This window comes from Ursus arctos, unplaced genomic scaffold, assembly GCF_023065955.2.
Source record: "Ursus arctos isolate Adak ecotype North America unplaced genomic scaffold, UrsArc2.0 scaffold_62, whole genome shotgun sequence".
Classification (NCBI taxonomy): domain Eukaryota; kingdom Metazoa; phylum Chordata; class Mammalia; order Carnivora; family Ursidae; genus Ursus; species Ursus arctos.
Window position 1 is genome coordinate 1 of NW_026623081.1, and position 22526 is coordinate 22526.

General features: G+C 52.8%; 1 protein-coding gene across 1 annotated transcript; it reads right to left on the reverse strand.

The window, feature by feature from the left end:
• Nucleotides 1-4: 4 nt before the first annotated feature.
• Nucleotides 5-5627, reverse strand: NPC1L1 (NPC1 like intracellular cholesterol transporter 1; the record flags this gene model as incomplete). Its single annotated transcript, XM_048217002.2, has 5 exons — nt 5266-5627; nt 2861-4386; nt 911-1011; nt 307-479; nt 5-133 (listed from the first exon to the last, which is right to left on the reverse strand). Coding segments are annotated over exons 1-5 (1983 nt in total), but the record flags the coding sequence as incomplete, so codon positions are not given.
• Nucleotides 5628-22526: the final 16899 nt, after the last annotated feature.

Here is a 22526-nt window from a genome sequence, read left to right on the forward strand (position 1 = left end):
TCACCGGCACTCGGCGCCAGCTGGAGTAGCTGCCCAGGGCCAGGGCGATGTACAGGAAGATGACGATGTAGCTGACCCCGAAGATGGGCAGGTCCTGGGCCGTGGTGCGGTTGATCTCGTCCTCCAGGGAGCGCTGCGGATGCACACCCCGCCAGCCCTGCTCACCCACGGGCTTCCTGAGCCCCAGCGGGGCGGCGGGGTCCTGTCCTCCCAGACGGGCGGGCCCAGGGCCACTCAGGAGAGGGGAAGAACCCACCTGAGCCCCCCCCGGGTCCCCCCCGCAGACCCAGGGACCCCGAAACCTACCTCCGCCATGAATGCGACCTGGAACCTGCCAGCTGTCCTCTGCTGGAAGGCTTTCAACTCCTCCAAGAAGGCCTCCTCCCAGAGCTTAGCCTGGGCCAGCAGGGGGTCCCCGGGGGCGTAGTTGTTGAGGGAGAAGGTCATGATCAGGGCCTCTGCCTCAGAGTAGTCCTTCCCTGGGATGAGAAATGCTCAGCCACCCTCCTTCCTCACCCCTGCTCCCCTCCCCACTCCAGCCTCACCCCTGCTCCCCTTCCCCACTCCCAGCCCCATCCCTGCCTCCCCCCAACTCCAGCAGCACCCCCGCTCCCCTCCCCCACTCCAGCCTCACCCCTGCCTCCCCAACCTTCCATATCCAAGTCACTGTCTAGCCCCTCCACCCGAGTTCCCTCTCTCAGCCAAGGGCAGGGCCTGTGAACCCAGGCACAGACCAGAGGATCTGAGCAGGCTGGGAGAAGCTGAAGGAGGTGGCAGGTCTGCAGCCCCTGCCAGTACCCCCCAAGCCTGGCCACCCCCAGGCAGGGAGAGCCCATCACTACTTCTTCCTGCCGCTGCCCCTGCCCCATACTGCCCCCTCGCTGGCCACCCCCAGGGCCACCTGGCTTACCTTTGTAACCCCCCACGGCAAGGAAGGGGAAGACAGGGCCCCCATAGTCAGCCATGCAGCTCAGGGATAGGGCCGTGCCATCCTTGAAGGTGAGCGGGGCGCTGGGGGCAGAAGGAAGGACCTTTCTTGGCCCTGTGCCCATTGCTAGGCCTGGCGCCCAGCCCCAGGCTGCCAGCACCGGCACCTGACCCCATGGCCAGAACCATTTCTCCCAACAAGATTTCATGCAGCCCAACCCACAGTGGAACCTTTCCCCTCACACCCCGCCCGAGGCTCCGGGCTCAGAGCCGCATCCCAGACAAGGTGGGTAAGCATCACATACACGGCCTCCTGCAGGGACACCAGGACTTCACCCCGGGAGTCAGCACAAGGCAGCTGCCTGGGCCTCACGCTGCTCAGCCTCCTCCCTCGCCAGCCTGGAACCCTCCAGGCCCTGAGTTCAGATCCTTCTTTCTGCAGGCAGGTGACCAGTCCGGGACCCTGGGCACCTCTCTACTGAGCCTCTCTGCAAGCACATCCTGGGCGCCTGGACAAAGTGCTCTTGGAGTGAGCACGTCGGTCACCAGCTGTCCTGGGCGTGCTGGTTGCCCTGTGACCTTGAGCAGCTCACTACACCCCTGGGCCTGTTTTCCTGTCTCTGGAACGGGGATCATCAGACCACCCAAGAGCCGTTGTGAGCATTCAAAATCAAAATAAAGCCAGCATGAGGACTGGACCTGCGGCCAGAGCTTCCTCCCTGACCCACCAGTTCTGAGGGCCAGCCAGGGCCAAGCACAGACTCTGGGAAGCGGCCCAAACCGTGGGCTTCCCCGAGGGGCAGGGCGCTGGGTCCCTCTCCTCGAATCCAGTGGTTCTCAGTGTGGCATCAGGGCCCAGGGTCTGCAAGGCCAAAACTATTTTTATAATAACACGGCAATGCTGTTTGTTTTTTTCCCCTCATTTGCCCTCGGATATAAAGGGTACAGAGAGTCACCAACATGCCTTCAGACTCCATATTGCAATTAACACCTAGAAAAAAACCGCCTGTTGATTCTGGTGTAGTATCAAAGGTAACCCCAAGTGTGCGGAAAGGGGCTATCACAATACTCCTCCCTCTTCTGGCCACACGGGGGTGAGGCCAAGTATTCTCACTGGGCTCCGACCAACAGACCACACGCAGATGCCAGAATCCAGCTGTTCTCTAGAAACCAGACACTATGCTCCCTCTGTGGACGTGTAATGGGCTCATTACTGGTATTTGTAAAGAACCAATACATATTTTTTCCTTCTCAGTTTTGCTTTCTCGTGGGAGATGTCAGTAGATAGAACCTCTCTCTACCCGAGCCAGAGATCTCTGGGGACTTGGGTTTCTCCAGATGCTGAGGGCCTCTGCCCACCGCAGCCTCAGAGAGCCTCAGCCACTGCCTCTGCACCTGCCGCCCCCCAGGCCGTGGTGGCTTCGGAGCCTTCGCTCCAGCCCCGAGGCCCAGAGGCCTCATTAGCATCCTGGTTTGCACCACAGCGGAGTGGAGGCTGCTGGAGACCAAACCCCAAAAGCACCAGGCTGTGTGACTGCCTCCTGCACAGGGAGGCTGAGACGAGCCACAGCCCCTGCTCTGGCCTGAGGGCACCTCACGGGGGACCCCGCTGGCCTCAGGGGCCCGTACAGAAGCCCACGCATGTGTGGGGCCGTCACGTTGCTCTGTAACACACAGAGCAAGGACGTGCAAGGAAGCCACTGCTGTGTCCGAGTGGAATCAGAACTGGGGAGGCCAAGACGGCCCCGTGCTGATCTGTGACAGCGAGTGGGAACCCAGGGAAGCAGTGGGGCCGGGGGAGAGGCGTGGAGAGAAAGGTTGTGTTGCAGCCCCTGAGACCGAGACAAGACACGGAGCTCCTCAGGAGCCCAGGCACCGGGAGACCCTCGCTGCGCACAGCAGCCCCGGCTGGAGCCGGCCGCGGGGGACTCACTTGGCACAGTAGAGGAAGTGGTCCCTCCAGTCCACCTGGGAGGTCTGCCCCATGAGCGTCTGGTTGGCCGTGAGCAGCAGGTGCGTGCGGTTGTTCTGGAAATACTGCAGGAGGCTGTTGACGCAGCAGTCGGAGAGACTGGCGTTGCGCGGGTTGAGAGGCGCGAAGCAGATGTCCTGCAGCGAGACATTGCGCTGCTCGGCGGCCGACCACACCTGCAGGTGCCGCAGCGTCTCCTGCAGCTCCAGCACCTCGAGGAGGAGGTCCGAGACCAGGATCCCGCTGAAGTTCTTGGGCCCGAGCAGCAGGGAGTCGTAGCGGTAGCTGGGCTGGCCAGGAGCCGTCAAGATCACCTGGTTGGTCCGGAAGAAGGGGCCGAAATGCTGGTCGTGGAACGCCTTCTCGCTGCGGGCTTGGCTGCTGGGGGCCGACCACAGCTCCACGGGGTCCGTGGTCAGCTCCACAAAGGCCAGGCCTCCCGACAAGGCCAGCACCACGGCAATGGACAGGAAGAGGATGGTCAGCGGCCACGAGGCCACCCACGTGCCCCAGCCCTGGAAGCACTGGCTAAGGACAGTGTGGGTGGAGAGGCTGAGTCTGTCAGAGAAGCTTGTGCCTGCCTTGGGCTCCGTCTTGTCCTGGCGGCGGGACGCGGCCACGCGGGTCCCCACCAGGAAGGCGGTGAGCAGGGCGAGCGCAGAGCAGAGGATGATGACGAGGGCCAGCCCACCTGCCATCCGGCCCAGGTAGAAGGTGGCGTCCAGGGCCTCAGGCCGGACAATGACGGGGCAGGACGCAGCGCAGTCCTGGCAGGAGCAGACTGACGTGTCATTCCCCTCGGACTCATTGCAGGGCCTGATCTCCCCGTTCAGAGGCTGTATCCCATTCCCGGGGTCCTGGCCGGGCTCCAACAGGTGGAAGGTGATGTCCAGGGGAGCCAGGCCGTTCCCTGTGTCCCCCTGGAAATTGAGCCAGCGCTGAGCATTGCAGAGGGCAGAGCCGTACACGCCACACATGGTGCCCACGGCCAGCGTGGCGGCCGCGGGGATGCGCACCCGGCTGCAGGAGTCGTAGGTCCGCTGGGCGAAGCTGCTCTGGTAGAAAGCCTCATAGGCCACCACAGCCTGGGGCTGGCCGCCCCCGCCCCCCGCCACGCGGGTCACGTTAATGAAGAGGCTCTGGTTGGGGCTGCACGTGTTGTGGCAGTGCAGGCTCACGAAGTTGTCGGAGCAGGCCGGGCAGCGGGTGAGGAGGGCCTTGGTGACCGCCAGGCTCGCCTCCAGGGACACCAGCTGCTTGGAGGAGCAGCAGGCATAGGTGGCGTCGGGGCCCGCGTAGAGGCGGGGGCAGATGCGCTGGAGGAGGACCAGGTGGTCGCCTGTCACGTGGACGGCGGGCGTGTTGGACAGGCAGGACACGTTCGACAGTGGCGCCAGGCCCCCGGACAGCTCCGGGTTCTTCCCACATTCATCATAGAAAGCACAGTAGCCAGGCTGGTGGATCGGCGTGTACGGCTGGCCCTGGGCCTACGGGGCAGGGCGACGTCACCACGGGCCCCAGCGCCAGGCGGCGGGCAGTGGGGGTGGAAGGACCCGGAGCAGGGACAGGCGTGGGGTGGAGGGCTGGGAGACCCAGGGAGAGAGGTGGGGTGCCTCCCGCAACGTCTGGGGGCGATGGGTGGGCAGGCACAGCCAGGCCGTCATCCTGAGTGGTGGGGTCACTGAGACAGAGGTGGCCGGACAGATCTGCATTTAGCGAGGTCACGGCAGAGGGTGAGGGAACAGGTGGGGAGAACGGGGTGGGCTGGGAGACCCCTGGAGGCTGCTGCATGGTCCTGCTGGGAAACGGCCCCTGACAGGTTGGGTGCTGAGTCCAGGTGGCCCTGTGCCCTCGGGGCACTGGTGCTTCAAAGGTGGCTGCTGTCAGCTTGAGCTGCAGCCCACACCCAGAGGCCCAGAGCCCCTCTTGGAGATTCTGTGCAGTTTCCCCTGCCCTCCCCTGCTTGGGACCGAAAGCCTTCGCCCATCCTCCTGGATGTGTGAGTGACGGAGAAACTTGAGGCAAGAGTCCTGGAACTCCCCCCACCCCCAGATGCTAAATCCTCATCTGGTGATCCCCCCTGAGACCACCCCACAGCATCCCAGGACAGGACCTTCCCTCATTCCTCCGCTCCCCCCTCAGGCCAGGACGTCCATGGCGCACCAGATGGGAGGCACTCCGTCATCCCTGGTCTCCGGGACCCCCACCTGCTCCCCTCCTGGGGCTGCCTGGGATCCCTCATCCGTCCACAGACATCGCCTCAGACTCTAGGCCCTCCCCGCTGCGGCCACGCAGCCCCCCACACAGGACCCCCGCCCGGGGGGAGGCAGGGGCAGAGTGGCTGTGGCCGCCAGCATCGGACTCACCAAGGGCAGGAGCAGGGCCCCCAGCAGCCAGCCCCTCAGGCCAGCCTCCGCCATCCCAGCGCAGGGCAGGGGTCTGAGGGCAGTGGGGCTAGGCCACGGGGACAGCCGGGGACAGCCCAGGCCTGGCTCTTGGGAACGCACAGTGCTTGTCTAGGCAGCTCAGGTACTGAAACTGGGGGTGCACACAGGCAGCTTCCCCATCAGGGACAGCCTGGCCTGACTCGTCTGGGACCAATGGCGCTGAGCCCTGCACCTCCCACGGCTCCCGGCTAGTTAATGATCCACCTTCTCCCGCCCTCCTGCCTTTGTCCCACTCTCTTGATGAGCCTCCCGGTGAGGGGCTGGGGTCTCCCCTTGGCCCACTTCCCAAAGTGAGAGCTGGCCCTCTGAACCCCCACCCACCCTCAGCCTGCCCGGCCTCAGACCCCCTCTCTGCCCAGCCCCCTGTGGAGACCAAGTCAGCTGCGGCTGGGACACACCCTTGCACTGTCAACCTTAGCAACAGTTGTTAATTAATATTAACAACCTGATAACAGAGGGGACTGTTAGGGGTGGAGTGACCAGAGACAAATCTCCTCCTCTGGGTGGAGGGGGCAGATCAGCTCCCCCGAGGCCTGACAGCGCTCAGAGATCCCAGATGCGAGAGCCACGGCCCTCCTCTGCCCGCCCAGCTCTTCTGCCCCGTCCCCCTCCCTCCTGTCCCTGCCCAGGCTGTCCCTGCCAACAATGCGGGCGCAGTGTCACTGGAAGCCCCACGCCAACAGCGCAGGTGCACGGTACGCACCTTCTACTCCCTCCCTCGGGCTCTCCCTATCACCGGATGGCCCAGACCTTGGCCCCCACGCCAAGGCTGAGCTGATAAGGGAGCCTGGAGCCTATGGGGAGCACCTTCTGTGTGACTGCCTGCCAGAGACAGCTACAGGAAGGAGCCTGCTATCTCTCAGATCCTGTGTGTCATGGACCCTGCTCTGACTCAGGGGAGCCACCCTGGACGTGCCAGGGAAGTCAGAAGCCATCGGGGGCTCAGGCCCACCCTGAGTCAGCTCTGAGTCAGCCGCAGGTGGGGAGAAGAGCCAAGGGCCTGGGGCTGTCTGGGCAGTGTCCACTATCCAGTCCCCCTGGGCCCTGCCGCCGTACACCTGGCTGGCCGATGAGGAGACTCCAGCCCCCTCCTCAGGGTTTCCGTCCTGTCCCTGCTTCTGCATCATCCCCCAGAAGCAGAGCCTGCCACGGGGATTCCACTGCACCTAGTGTATCACAGGTGACCCCAGGTCGGGGGATGAGCCAGGAAACAAAAGGAAGCCTGCGTGGTCTGCGGGGTCTTAGCTGAGACGCGCCGAGACTGAGAGCAGTGCGTGGACCCTGAGCAGAAGATGCACGCGCTCCCCACCATCCGTGTACTTCCAGCCAGACTGTGTCCTGCAGAGCGACAGCTCCAGCTCCCGGAGCCGGAGGCCGGCTGGTGCCAGCATGTCATTACGATGCCTTAGTTTTTGGTTCATGTGTTTGTGCCCAGCTGTATTTCCTTGATCTTGCATTGATTCAGACCGAGATCCTGGAGATGAGATTAGTGTGCCAAAAGGCGCCAGCCAGGTTTATGCCCTACGTGCACGGCTCATGAGCTCTTCCCTTGGGCTAATCTGGAACACGGTGATTATCAGACTCTTGCTGAGTGGTGTCAGGTGAAGGGTTCAGATGCCCTGGGACTGAAATGCTTTCCGCTGACACCGGCAATACCCGAGCGCCCCGGTCAGCAGCCTCGCCTTCGCTGTGCGTTGCCTCTGTTGTCAGATGGAGAGGAGGCCTCAGTTTCCATTTTCCTCCGTGACAAGGGAGATGGGGTAGGCCCACTCTGGCCCAGACAGGAGTGAACGGGAGGGAGCCAGTCTCCCAGCTCAGGAGATGGCTGGGGAGAAGGCTGCTTGGGGTCCAGTTTGGCGGCTGCCAGGCCATCTGCCCCAGGCAAGTCCTTCCCCCACCCAACGCGGCCTTTGGGGAGTCCGCAGTCTGCTTTGAGAGGCGGGGGTCAGGCTGTGGCGCTCAGCGGCCCGGGCACAACACCTGGCTGGGTGTGCGTGCGATGCTCTGACCAGCCCACGTACGCTGTGGGGACTCCCTGGGCGGCCAGCCTACAGGGTGAGATTTGGGGTCTGGTCACCTCGGAGCACCCTTCATCTTCCCTGTTGTCAGAACCCTGCTATTTGCTGAAGGCCCATGTCTGCAGTGCTGGTGAGAGATGCTTCTCCGCTCTCCCAGCCTCCGTGGCAGTGACTCGGTGATCTGGTTCTGGCCAATGTGGAGGCTTTAAAAAAAAAAAAATAACTGTCATTTTCTGGAGCAGTCTTCTTGTTTACAGGAGTTCCCATACACCCCGTCACATGTCCACAGCCCCTGTTACTAACCTCTTGCAGGAGTGGGGCACATTTGCTGCAATTGATAACCCAGTACTGACACATTACTAATAAGTAAAGTCCATGGTTTACGTTAGAGTTCACCCTTGGTGGTACATATTCTGTGGGATTTTACAAGCATGTAATGACACGTAACCACGATTATAATATCCTACAGAATAGTGTCTCTGCCTAAAAATCCCATGCTCCACCTTACCCATCCTTCCCTCTTCCTAAACCCCTGACCACCACAGCTCTCCATGCACACGTTATTTGGTGAGGCAAAATACACACAACGCAAAGCTTACTGCCTTCACCGTCTTCAAGTGCATGTTTCAGCACATTCAGCCCAATCACACTGCTGTGCAGACATCACCACTGTCCATCTTGTAAACAGGAAGCTCTGCGCCTGCCAAACCCCACCTCCCTGGCCCCCCGAAACCACCGTTCTCCTTTCTGTCTGCATGATTCTGAGCACTCCAAGTGCCTCCCGTAAGTGCGATCAGACCGTCCTTGCCTTCCTTGGGACCAGCTTATTGCCCCGGACAGAAGGTCCTCTTGCTTCGTCCCTGCTGGAGCAGGGATCAGAAGTTCCTTTCCTCAGGCTGAATGATACTCCGTGGCTGCCGATGGACGCCTGGGTGCTTCCGCTGTTTGGCTACTGTGAATAATGTCATGAACGTGGGTGTGCAGCTCGCCTTCCAGACCCTGTTGCAAATCTTAGGGGTATGGATCTAGCTGTGGGATTGCTGGGTCAATTGTCAATTCTATGTTTACCCTTTTGAGGAGCCAGCATACTGTGTAGCACAGTGGCTGTGCCCTTTCACACCCCTGCCAGCAGTGCGCTTTCACACGCAGTTTGCTACTGTTTCAATGGCAGCCATCCTGAGAGGTATGCAGTGCTGCCTCACTGAAGTTCTCATCGGCAGTTCCCTGATGATGAGCGATGTCGAGCATCTTTCACGTGGCCATTCAGACATGTTCCCGGGAGAAATGGCTATTCAAGATCCGTGTCCATTCTGTAATCAAACTGGGTGTTTTGTTCGAGTGTTTCTTGTTGTCGCGCTTAGGCGTTGTTTATAAAATCTGAATATTAATCCTTTATCAGGTATGGGGTTTGCAAATATTTTCTCCCATTCTGTAGGTTGCCTTTTTATGCTGTTGACAATGACCTCGGATGCACAAAAATTTAAAACTTGCATGATGTCAAATTTGCCAATTTGCTAACCGTGCCTTTAATGTCACAGCCAATGACTCACCAACAAATCCCACGTCACAGAGCTTTTGTCCTGGTTTCTTCTATGAGTTTATAATTTTAACTCTTTTTTTTTTTTTAAGTCAGCTGCATGCCCAATGTGGGGCTTGAACTCACGATCCTAAGATTGAGAGTTGCATGCTCCACTGACTGAGCCGGCCAGGCGCCCCTACAATCTATGATCCAGTTTAAGTTAATTTTGGTATATGGTGTTAGTAAGGGTCCAACTTCATTATTTCACAAAATGAATATCCACTTTTCCAAACATTTCATGAAAAGACTGTCCTCTTTCCATTGAACGGTTTTGGCAGGCTTGTCAAAAGTCTTTTCACCATATGTGCAAGGATTTGCTTAGGGACTGTTTATTCTGTACCATCCCATTGGTCCATATGACTGGCTTATGCCAGCACCACTGTCTTCATTACTGTATTTTTTTTTTAGAGAGGGAGATATCGGGGGATGGGGCAGAGGGAGAGAGAGAATCTTCAGCAGATTCCACACCTAGCATGGTGCCCGATGTGGGGCTCAATCTCAAGACCCCGAGATCATGACCTGAGCCAAAATCAAGAGTCAGATGCTTGGGGCGCCTGGGTGGCACAGCGGTTAAGCGTCTGCCTTCGGCTCAGGGCGTGATCCCTGCGTTATGGGATCGAGCCCCACATCAGGCTCCTCTGCTATGAGCCTGCTTCTTCCTCTCCACTCCCCTGCTGTGTTCCCTTTCTTGCTGGCTGTCTCTATCTCTGTGGGATAAAAAAAAAAAGAGTCAGATGCTTAACCGATGAACCCCTGATGACTATACTTTTGTGGTAAGTTTTAAAGTCAGGAAATGTGATGTCTTCCAACTTTGTTCATTTTTCAAGATTTTTTTAAACTATTTGAGGTCCCTTGAGATTCCAATATGAATTTTAGGATAGATTTTTCCATTTTTGCAAAAAATAACATTGGGATTTTGATAGGGATTGCATTAAATCAGTAGCTCTCTTTGAATAATAACAATATCAACTATTCCTTTTTTTTAAAGATTTTATTTATTTGACAGAGAGAGAGAGACAGCCAGCAAGAGAGGGAACACAAGCAGGGGGAGTGGGAGAGGAAGAAGCAGGCTCCCAGCAGAGGAGCCTGATGCGGGGCTCGATCCCAGGACCCCGGGATCACGCCCTGAGCTGAAGGCAGACGCTTAACGACTGAGCCACCCAGGTGCCCCCAATATCAACTATTCCAACCCATCTATGAACACGGGGCTCTGTTCCAGTTATATCTCCTTTAATTTCTTTCAGCAATGTTTTCTCGTTTTCAGTGTACAGATCTTACACTTCCTCTGTGAAGTTAATTCATAAGTATTTTATTCATTTGATGCTATTGCAAATGGAATTTTTTTCTTCAATTTCTTTATCAGTTTGTTCATTGTTCTTGTATAAAAATGCAATTGATTTTTGGGTGTTGACTTTGCAACTTTGCTAAATAAATTTGTTTCTTTGTTCTAACAGGTATTTTTGTGAAGTCTTTAGGGTTTTTTACATATAGGACAATATCATCTGCAAACAGAGATCATTTTACTTCTTCCTTTCCAATTTGGATGCCTTTTTTTTCTTCTTCTCCCCTAACTGTTCTGGCTGTACTACGCTTGATGGGAGCGGTGATGTGCGCATCCCTATCTCATTCTTGATCTTAGAGGAAAATCTCTCAGTCTCACACCACTGAGTATGACGTCTGCTGCGGGTTGTTCGTAGATGACTTTTATTATGTTGAGATATTCCTTCTACTCATAGTCTTTTGAGTATTTTCATCATGAAAGCATGTTGGATTTTATCAAATGCTTTTTCTCCATCAATTGAGATGATGTAAATAGGAAACTTGTTGGGCTTTTCCCCTACATTTTGTTGATGTAGCGTATTACACTGACTGATCTTTGCATGTTGAACCATCCTTGCGTTTGTTGAATAAATCCTACTTAGTCATGGTGTTTAATCCTGTTAATATGTGCTGAACTCTGTTCGCTAGTATTTTGTTGAGGATTTTTCCATCAGTATTCACAAGGGATATTCGTCTGTAGTTCCTTTTCCAGTAGTGTCTGTCTGGCTTTGGCATTAGGGGAATGTCGGCCTTTTAAAATGAGTTAAAAGTGTTTCCGCCTCCTCAATTTTTAAAAAAGATTTTATTTATTCATTTGACAGAGAAAGCCAAAGAGAGAGCATGCAGAAGGAGGGGGAGCAGCAGGCAGAGGGAGAAGGAGAAGCAGACTTCCCACTGAGCAGGGAGCCCAACACGGGGCTCGATCCCAGGACCCTGGATCATGACCTGAGCTGAAGGCAGACATTTAACCCACTGAGTCACCCAGGCACCCCCCCCTTCAATTTTTAGGACAAGTTTGAGGAGTATTGGTATTAATTGCTCTTTAAATGTCTGATAGAATTCGCTCATGAAGCCATCAGGACCAGGGCTTTCCTTTGTTGGGAGATTTTTTTATTAATGTTTCAATCTCCTTGCTAGTGTAGGTCTATTCAGATTGTCTATTCTCTCCTGATTCAGTCTCGATAGGTTTTGTGTTTCAAGGAATTTCTCCATTTTATCTGGGTCGTTCGATTTGTTGTCACACAATGGTTCATTGTGCTCTCTTACAACACTTCATATCTGTAGAACTGGCAGTAATGTCCCCACTTTCATTTTTTATTTTAGTCATTGGAGGCTTCTCTCTCTCTTTTTTTTCTTAGTCAAACTAGCTAAAGGTTTGTCAATTTTGTTGATCTTTTCAAAGAACCAGCTTTAGGGTTCATTCATTTTCTAGACTATTTTCCTACTCTCTTATTTCATTGATCTCTGCTCTAATACTTATTGTTAGAGATCTCAATAAAGATAAGTACAGGGGTAATTATAAAGGCTCTTTATTTTATTGTAACGATGGTTTGTACCTTCACTTTCTGTTTTCTACATGATTTGATAAACTGATAAACTTAAATTAAAAAACAATTATTAGTTAACAATTAACAATTGTTAACAATTAAAAGTCAGAATATCTTGTTTCTTTCACTTCCACAGAGTTTGTCGGGTTTGTTATTGTTTTTATTGGGGTTCGTTTGTTTGCTTGATTATTGTAGGCTGTCTCTGTGCCAAGGATCAGCCTGAGGCATGAATGTAATGCCTGCTTAGATCTTTTCTGAGACTTTCCCTGGGCATGGGCACAGTCACTTTGTAATTTCCCTGTATATGTACTTGGTTTTGAATGTCCTAATTCTTAACATCTAGTTCCTGAAAGGGGAAAAAGCAGAAAATGAAGTGGAGGAATAAAGGTGCCCTGGTCCCTCTAGATCCCCTGGAAGTCACTTCAGCTGGCCCAGAGAGGTTTGCAACAATGGGGGAGGGGTGACAACAGCAGCAGCCGGCAGCCTGGCCGTGTGTCTGCACCCCCATGATCAGAAGCAGCAATAGCCATCAGAGCAGAGATCCCTGATATTTGGAGGGCAGGGTTCTTTTTGCCCACTGTGGCTCCCACAAGCTGTGTGCAAGCCACTCCAGGATCGTGTGCATAATTCCTGCTGGGGTCCAGGAGTGCAAGATGGATAGATGCTACTGTGCTGAGAGCTGAAATCGACCAAATTACCTGCAAATTTCCCCTGGAAGTTGCAAGCCTTCAACCAAGTCCAGATTTACGGAACAGTTAGATCGGAAAGACACTTCTGGCGCAGTTGTCCAGCTTGGGAGACATCCCTGCTGCTTCCACCTGCACTACCTTCCCAGAGTCCTCTTTTCCTAACATGAAGACTTTTGTTTTCCTCACTAAAGGGTATGTGTGCAGCTGGCATGGTACTCTAGCCTTCCTCCCTTTTCACGGCCAGACACATAGATGGGATGTCTGAAGCTATAGCAACTGTCTTATCGTCCTAAGGCATCAAACATGAAGAAAATGGCAAGATGCACAAGATTGCAGAGGGAGTGATGTCCGCAAAGTGGTGGACTAGGAAGCTCCAAGCTCTTGTTTCCCCACAGAAACATTGAAACAAAACAAAACAAAACAAGCAGAGTTGGGGCGCCTGGGTGGCTCAGTCAGTTAAGCGCCCAACTCTTGATTTCAGCTCTGCGTTGTGAGATCGAGCCCGTGTTCAGCATGGAGCCCTTTTAAGATTCTCTCTCCCCCTCTCCCTCTGCCCCTCCTTCCCTAAAACAACAATAAGCAGAACTATCAGAACCAACCTCACAGGAGCTCTGGAAAACAATCAAAGGTCTAAAGCAAAAAGCAAAGGCTCAACCTAGAAAAATCCATCTTCAAAACAGTGGGGGGGCACCTGGGTGGCACAACGGTTGACCGTCTGCCTTCAGCTCAGGGCGTGATCCCGGCGTTATGGGATCGAGCCCCACATCAGGCTCCTCCGCTATGAGCCTGCTTCTTCCTCTCCCACTCCCCCTGCTTGTGTTCTCTCTCTCGCTGGCTGTCTCTATCTCTGTCGAATAAATAAATAAAATCTTTAAAAAACAAAACAGTGGGAAAGTTTTGTAGTGTTTTTACTCACCCTTGCCCCACTCCCACCCTGGCATGGAGGAGGTCTTGGTTTTGATGGCAGCACAACTGTCTAACTCCCTCCTTCAAATCAGAGGGAGCAGAGCCAGCCTTGTTTGCACATTATTGTGTCTATATATGTTCTCCCCTGTCTCAGGAATCTAAATCATTGATGCAAAGCCCTCATCTCTCTTTCACCTGATGCAGGACTCACATGGGCAAAGCAGCAGCCGCTGTTCATAAAAGACACCTGAGGCAAGGGATTATGGGTGGAGACATACAGTAGATTATCTAAGGCCCAGAGGATAAGCTTGGACAGTTAGGACACTCAAAAGTAGCTGTGTATATAGGGGTATTTAGAAAATCCCATGCACGCACAGCAAAAGACAAATATTCAGAGAAGACCTGCAGGGACCTGAAACTTTCACCCTGACTGATCCTGAGGCTCAGAGCAAGCCTCACTAAATGTTAAAGGAGGGCTCCAGCACCGAGCCTATCTGAAAAGAATGGGAAAGAAGGGGTTTTTCGGTTTGTTTTCCTCTGTGTGTGTGTGTGTGTGTGTGTGCACGTGTGCACGCATGTTTTGTTTGCTCAGTTCCTGGTATTCAAGGAAACCTCTGCCAAATATTAAGGAGCAGAGACCACAGTGAGCACACACAAGGAATAGTCTTTGCAAACACAATTTGGAAGAGTATCAAAATTACCAGACTACTACAACCTTCAACAATAAAAACAAACAAGCACAAAGCCAATGCTGGAGAAGAATCATCTTATTTCCAGAACTACCACATTGTAACAGTCAAATGTCCAGCTCTCTCAACAACAACAAAAAAATGACTGCATACAAAGAAATAAAGACAACAGGTCCATTCAAAGGAACAAAAATAACTTGGTACAAACCATTCCCAAGGAAGCCCATAGACAAAGACTTAAAACAACCATCTACAATATGCTCAATGAAGCAAAGGGAAAAGGTGCAAAGACTGAAGGAAGCCAAGAAAACCACGTATGAATGAAATGATGTTATCAACAAAAGATAGAAAACCTAAAGAGAAACCAAAAAGAAATTCTAGAGCTGAGAAATACATACCTGGAATGAAACCTTCACTACAGGGTTCAATAGCAGGTATGAGCAGGCAGAGCAAAGAACCCATGAGCTCAAAGACAGAACAACTGAAACAATCAAGTCGTGTGGAGCAGAAATTGGAAAAAAAAAAAAAAAGCATGAAAAAAGGGAACACAGTCTAAGGGCCTTCAGAACACCATCAAGTAAAGTAACATTTGCATCATGAGAGTAGAGGAAGGAGAAGGGGGGCAGAAAGGTTATTCAAAGGAAAAAAACTCCCAAAATGTGATGAAAGATGTGAATGTATAAATCCAAGACACTCAATGGATTTCAAGTAGGATAAATACAAAGACCTACATCATGAAAACACAATATACCAAAACTTATGAGAAACCAGTGCTGAGAAGAAATTTTATAGCTATAAATACATACCTTAAACAAAAAGAAGACCTCAAAAGAAAAAAAAAATCTCAAATCAATAGCTTAGTTGTATACCTTACAGAACTCGCAAAACAAGAACAAGATGACCCAAAACTGGCAGAAGGAAGGGAATAATGAAGATTAGAGCAGAAACAAACAAGATAGAGAACAGAAAACAGTAGAGAAAAATCAATGAAACTGAGTTAGGTCTTCAAAAAGAACAACAAAATTGATATAACTTTAGGTAGACTAAGAAAAAAAGAAAGAGAAGACTTAAATAATTAAATAAAAAACGAGACAAAAACTTACAACGAATTTTAGAGAAATAAAATGGGTAACATGAGCATACTACAAAGAGCAGATTAGATGAGCTCCATGAAATAGGTAAATTCATAGAAACACATAGCCTGCCAGATTGAATCATGAAGAAATAGAAAATCTGAACAAATTTACAACTAGTTAAGAGATTGAATCAGTAACCAGAGCCTTTCCAACAAATAAAAGCCCAGGACCAGATGGCTTTACTGTCAAATTCTAACAAATATTTAAAGAAGAATTATCACCAATTCTAAACTCTTCCAACAAACCAAAGAGGAGGGAACACTTTCTAACTCATTCTACGAGGCCAGCAATACTTTGATAATAAAGCCAAACAAGGACACCACGAGAAAAGAACATTAGGCCAATATCCCTTATAAACACAGATGCAAAAGTTATCAACAAAACACTAGCAAACCAAATGGAACAGCACATTAAGAGGACTGTTACATCATGACCAAGTGGAATTTATCCCATGAATGAACAGGTGGTTCAACATAAGAAAATCAATCGGTATATTACACTAATAGGGAAGGGAAAGAGGGAAAGCCACAGTTATTTCAATTGAAGCATACAAGGTATTTGACAGAATCAAAGACCCTTTCATCATCAAAAACACTAGGAAACAGGGGGCACCTGGGTGACTCAGTTGGCTAAGCATCTGACTCTTGATTTCGGCTCAGGTCATGATCTCAGGGTCATGAGATCAAGCCCCACGTCGGGCTCTGTGCTCAAAGGGGAAGACTCCTTCATGAAATTCTTTCCTCCTCCCTCTCCCTCTCCTCCTCCCCCTACTCTCTCTCTCTCTAAAATAAATAAATAAATAAAATCTTTTTAAAAAATGACACACACTAGAAAGAGAAGGGAACTGCCTTAACATGATAAAGGACATCTATGAAAATCCCACACCAAACATCATAGTCGGTGGTGAGAGGCTGGGAGTTTCCCTCTAAGATCAGGAACAAGACAAGGAGGACTTTCAGCACTGCTAGCTGACATTGTACTGAATATTCCAGCCAGATCAGGGAGATAAGAAGAAACAGAAGGCAACCAAACTGGAGAATATGAAGTAAAACTATCTCTATTCACAGATGATATGATCCTGTATAGAAAATCTTGAAGAATCTACAAGACAGTTACCAGAGCTAGTAAAGAAACTCAGTGAGGTTATACTGAAAAAATCAGTTACACAAAAATCAGTTCCATCTTTATACATTAATAGTAAACAATCTGAAAAGAAAATTAAGAAAAGAATTCTATTTGCAATAGCATCAAAGAGAATAAAATACTTAGGAATAAATTCAAGGAGGTAAATGACTTATACACCGAAAACTACAAAACATTGTTGAAAGAAGTTAAAGGAGAATGACGGAAAGACATCTCATGTTCCTGGAATGGAAGACCTATTGTTAAAATGTCCAGACTACCCAAAGTGACCTACAGATTCAATGCCGTTCCTATCAGAATCCCAAGGATGCTTTTCCAGAAATGCGTGTGGAAACTCGAGGGGCCCCAAATATTCAAAACAAGATGAACATACAAGAACAAATTTGGAAAACTCATACTTCCTGTTTCAACAATCACTACAAAGTTACAGTTCTCAAAACGAGTGTGGTACTGGAAAGACAGACGTATAGACCAGGGACGGGCTTTTCAACCCGAGGTGCTGGGAAAACTGGAGTTCATATACAGAAGAATGAGGTTGGACTGTTACCTCTTACCACAGACAAAAACAAACTCAAAATGGATCAAGATCTGGGGTGCCTGGGTGGCTCAGTCATTAAGCGTCTGCCTTCGGCTGAGGTCATGATCCCAGGGTCCTGGGATCGAGCCCTGCGTCGGGCTCCCTGCTCAGCAGGGAGCCTGCTTCTCCCTTTCCCACTCCCCCGCTTGTGTTCCCTCTCTTGCTGTGTCTCTCTCTCTGTCAAATAAATAAATAAATAAATAAATAAATAAATAAATCTTCCCCCAAAAAGGATCACGATCTAAATGAAAGAAGTAGAACTATAAAACTCTGAGAAGAACACTTAGGGGACAGTCTTCATGATGTTGAATTTAGCAATGGTTTCTACGCTAGGATATCAAAAGCACAGGCAAACGAAAAAATAAATTAGAATTCATCACAGTTGAAGTGCTTTGGGCATCGGAAGACACCATGAAGAAAATGGAAAGGTAACCCACAAAATGGGAGAAAACATTTGCAAAACACGTATCTGATAAGGGATACATATCCAGAATATATAAAGAGGACCTAAAATTCAACAGCCAAACAACCCACTCAATTTAAAAACAGGCAAAAGACTCGAACAGACTTCTTGCCAGAGAAGATACACAAAAGGCCGGTGAGCACATGAAACGATGTTCAACATCATTAGTCACGGGGATAATGCAAACCCAACCACAGGGTGATACCACCCCACACCCATCAGGCTGGCTGTTACCAAAACAATGGAAAATACCAAGCGTTGTCAAGGACATGGAAAAACGGGAGCCCTCACGCACTGCTGGTGGGAAGGCAGTGTGACAGGTCCTCTAAAAAGGTTAAACATAGAATGTTCATGGCAGCATTATTCACAATAGCCAAAAGCTGGAAACAAGCCAGGTGCCTGTCAACAGATGAGGGGATAAAATGAGCCGTACACATACCACGGACCACTATCCAGCCACAGAACAGAATGGAGTTCGACACCTGCTACAACAGGTGGATGCGAGGCTGAGTGGAAAGAGCCACACACAGAAGGACACACCGCGTGACTCAACGTGCACGAGGTTCCAAAGCGGTCAAATCCACAGAGGAGAGAGCAGAGTGGGGGGCGCCAGGGGGACAGGACGGGGAGCTGGTGTTTCATGGGAACAGAGCTTCAGTTTGGGGAGATAAGAACGCCCAGGACATGGACGGTGGTGGCAACCACACAGCAATGTGAGTGTCCTTAATGCTACCAAACCACACACTTAAAATGATTAAGATGATACATTTTATATGTATTTTACACATTCAAAAAAAGAAAAAGAAAGATGGCAAGGGAGGAAAATGGAAGAACATGGGTCTCTGATGGCATAGTGATGGTCTGCAGCCTTCCTGACACCTGAGAAAGAAGCCACCCCTCGTGTCAGCCCGCCATCTGGTTTCTTTCACTGCAGCTGTGCGCACTCCAAAGTCACCTGCTGGGAGACCGCTGCCCCCTCCCACCCGGCTTCCAGCGCACCTGCTACCATTGCCTTGCAGGCCCTCAACCTCCTCGGCCAGGTGACTCTGCGTGGGGCTTGCTCTGGGGGTCTGAGGATTTCAGCAGCATCCCTGGCTTCTGCCCAGTATACATTGGTGGCACCACCCACCAGAGACCTAAATTGTCTCCACTCCTTGCCAGATGCCCTGGGCGCATATCGCCCCCAGTTGAAAACCACTGTTCCTTTTTTGAGATTTTATTTGCCAGAGAGAGAGAAAGAGAGAGAGCACGTGCACACAAACAGTGGGAGCAGCTGGCAGAGGCAGAAGTGGGCTCCCTGCTCGACCCCAGGACCCCGGGATCATGACCTGAGCTGGAAGAAGACACTTAACCAACTGAGCCACCCAGGCTTCCCAAGAACCACAGGCCTATGGAAACATGTGCTAAGCCCACTAATCTGCTCTCCATGCGCCCTGTTGGTCCCCTCCCAGCTCTGCTGCGACCCCACCAAGGCCCCCTCCAGGTCTTCCCAAATCCTGCCTGTCCTTCACTGCTCACACCAAATCCTCCATTGGTGGGGGGATGGCAAGGACCTCAACCACCACCCCAGACCCCAGATGGCTCTCCCTGCTCCAGCCATCACGGCACTTGGCCTGTTGCCTTGTGTGTGTGTGTTTTGCTCCCGGAGACAAAGTTCCTGGTTCCAGGGGGCAGGGATCCTTAATGCATATAAGGGTCCAATCTACACATTTCAGTAAACACAGATTGACCTTGGAGCTCAGCAGCAGTCAGGCTGTCTGGCCCTCTGTTCCTGCTTCCTTGTGGGGTAGCCACCAGCATCTTGAGAAGCTGCCTGTCCAGGCCCCTGCTAAGGTGGGGAAGGGCCTGCCCACCCGTGGAGAGGATGACCCAGGCCTGAGGCCAGCAGAGGCCAGCTGTTTGCTTTATAGAACCCCTCCATGGACAAGACCCTAGATCCCTCCCAAGAGCTCCCTGGAAGGGGCAGGTGGGCAGCCCAGGCAACCTGTCCCTCATAACTGCCTCCCTAAGTACTTCTAGCCCACCTCCGGAACCCACAAAAGACCCTAGATCTCAACATGCCAAGATGTGGGCAGGCTTAAGAACACAGAAGCCAGGCCACCAAGCCGGGGCTGTTGGGATTGGAGCCCAGGAGTCCAGGCCGAGTGGGGACAAGGCCTGGAAGGCTGAGCCCGGATGCTTATTCTCTACTTGACAAGCTCCTCACGTTCTTACCAGCCCCATGAACTGGATGCGTGTCTTCACAGGGGCCCCATCCGTGGTGGTCCCCCGGGAACCACCGCCTCCACACTTCCAAATCTGGGGCCGATGAGTTGGTGAGCTGTAGGGCCCAAAGGAGCCCTGAGAAGGCGTCTGAGGCAGGGTCCCCAGGTGGGGGAACCGCCCCTGTCCAGGGAGCAGACAAGGCGTAGGAAGGGATGGGCCTCTGACTTCACCAGAAACCCAACACCCTTGGCAACCAGCCCCAGCCTGGGGCAGACCCACGGGCTCCGCCCTGAATCACAGAGGGGACATGGAGGGTGCGTCCAGGCTGTTGTGTCAGGGGGCAGAGTCCAGCCTGGTCAGTACATCCTTTTCTTCCACTTTTAACTGGAAATAGTCAAGAGCCTCAGGCACCAGGGATCCTCTCAAGGAAGAGCTTGACCCTTTTAGGAGTCCCCGCTGGGCCGGCAACGCACTTGGCACAGCCCCCGCCTCCAGGCCTCGCAGGCCAGGGTGGAAAGCAGGCCACAGAGGCAAGCTTCACGGGGTCAAGGCAGTATTAGGGACACACAGAGGAGGGTGCCCGACCCAGGCGGGGAGTCAGCAAAACTTGCTGGAGGAGGACACGCCCCAGCAGAGCATCCAAATTTAGCCAAGAAGCAGCTCATCCACCCAGATTTCAATTTCAGACAATGAATAAGTTTTTACTGTATCACAAATATTGCATGGGACATACTTATCTTATGCTAAAAAGTGACGCCCTTCGTCATTGCACCTCACAGATGACCAGGCTCAGAGAAGGGATGGGACAGGGCTGAGCCGAACTTGCTCACCTAGGGTCCCAGAGTGGTGTCCACAGACCTGAGCACCTGCCCACTCTGTCCCCTAGCCGGGCGGCACTGGCAGGCCTGGCTTGCTTTCTCTGAGCCTCAGTTTTCCAATCTGTAGAATGGGATGTGCGTGGCCATCAAAGCTCACCTCTCGAGGGGTGGTCTTGAGTACAGCGCTGCTGGCTTCCCTGGCAGGGGAGCTGTGGGGAGTATGGGAACCGCAGCCCCTGCCCAGGATCTGCTGGCTGGGACCAGCATCAGAAGGACAGGGCCTCTGTGACTGGGGCGTGCACTGACGTTCGAGGGGCATCCTGTGCACAGCCACCTGCAGGGGCGCTGAGGCTGCCTGACCTCATGACACGTCCCAGCACAGGAACGCTCGCATACGTCACTTCACCCCGCTCACAGAGGAGACCCCGGGAGGAAGCTGAGACAAGTGAGGGGCCTTCCTCGAAGCCAGGCTGGGCCAGCACACCGCAGGCGCCACAAAGGCAGCTCCTGGAGCTTGTCTGACCCGCCGACGTGCCCACTCCCAGCTTGGCCTTGGGGATTGTGGGTGGGCTCGTGGGCGAACAGACAATGAACTGCTGTCCCGAGAGGCTGTCTGCCCAGTGCTGCCTGGCCCCCTCCCCGGTGGAGGAGCACTGCTTCGTCTTCCAGGTACACATGGCTGTGATCCACACCGGGGGACAGCCGCGAGACAGGACACCCTGAAGCTCCCTCCCCAGGAGGGCGGTGGCGGGGGCAGCATTTGGCAGGAGCGCCTCCCTGCACGTAATCCACCCGCTTGCCCGCCACTGCCCTGGAGAGCAAAGTGCCTGGAGCAGTGAGCTCCCCTGAGTCACGTCTGCTCAACAGAGCGGGAGCTCACTGCAGTAGGACACACACCTGAGCGCTTTGTGCTCCGGGTCCAGAGGTTTCCAGGAACACGGTGTTCTCCCACCCGTTATCACCACGACCGCAGGGCTATCTGATCAGGGTCCTGCTCTGCTTGACAACCATCTGCCCGAGTCTTTATCTTTTGAATTTTTCACACGCCACTGTGTTATCTCCGAAATAAGTCCATTTTTTGGCCTTCACCTATTTTGGTGACGACCACTTTCGATTCCTTTCGTCTTCAGATGTGCCGGACCCCCTCCCACCTGGAGTATTTGTACACGCTGGTCCCCGTCCGCGCTCCGGCTGCGGGCTCCCCACACCCCTCCTGCCCCCGCTCAGAGCCGGCATCTGGCCTGTGGAGCCTCAGTTTGGGTGCATGCAAAGCCTGATTCCCAACCCCCTAAAGCCCCTCGCCTGCCTGGACAGTGGCGCCCACCCACGTGTGGGTGTGACTCTGCCAGCAGGGGTGGGGGGAGGAGGTGGTCACTGCCAGCCTTCCTACTCAGAGCCTTCCACTTCGAGCTTAGAGCAGGCTCACCCCACCCCTCCCAGGCCCAGGGTGCCCTTCACATGCAGGGCCTGTCCAGCTCTGGTTTGGACGTGCATCAGATGAACATGTCCAGTCCCTGGAGGCCTCAGTTTCCCCACATACAAATTAAGTAAATGGACACAACAGGGCCTATCCCCAGGGTGGAGTGGGGATTGAATGAGGTGTCTGGGCCCCTGGACACCCTCCCTCTGCGGGGTCAGGGCACAGAGACACACCATGCCCTCCACCGCCCCAGCCAGTTCAGACCCTACCAAGTGTCGGGGCCTGCTGTAGCTTGGGGAGGGGGACACAAGCACCGCCCAGCTCTCTAGGGCCTCAGATGGCACCTGCCCACATTGGTGAGAGTGCAAGCCATGGTGGCTATGCCTCCGCGGGGGTGGACAGCGGGGCCAATACTGACGTCTGCGTCCCGCCCACCAGCCCTCACCTGCCCTGTGAGCCCGATGTGCCAAGGAACTTCTCCAAGCCTAGGAATGTGGGACACCCTTGTCTGGGGCTTGTTGAGGGTGATAGGTACACAGCCCCAGCTCCATCGCTAGGTGGGGACAAAGACCCAGACCAGTCCCCTTGGACCCTAACTCTCCTGCATCTGGATCCGGGCTGGTTTTGGGACATAAGCCTGCTGGCCGGGAGCCCCTGGAGGTGGTGGGGT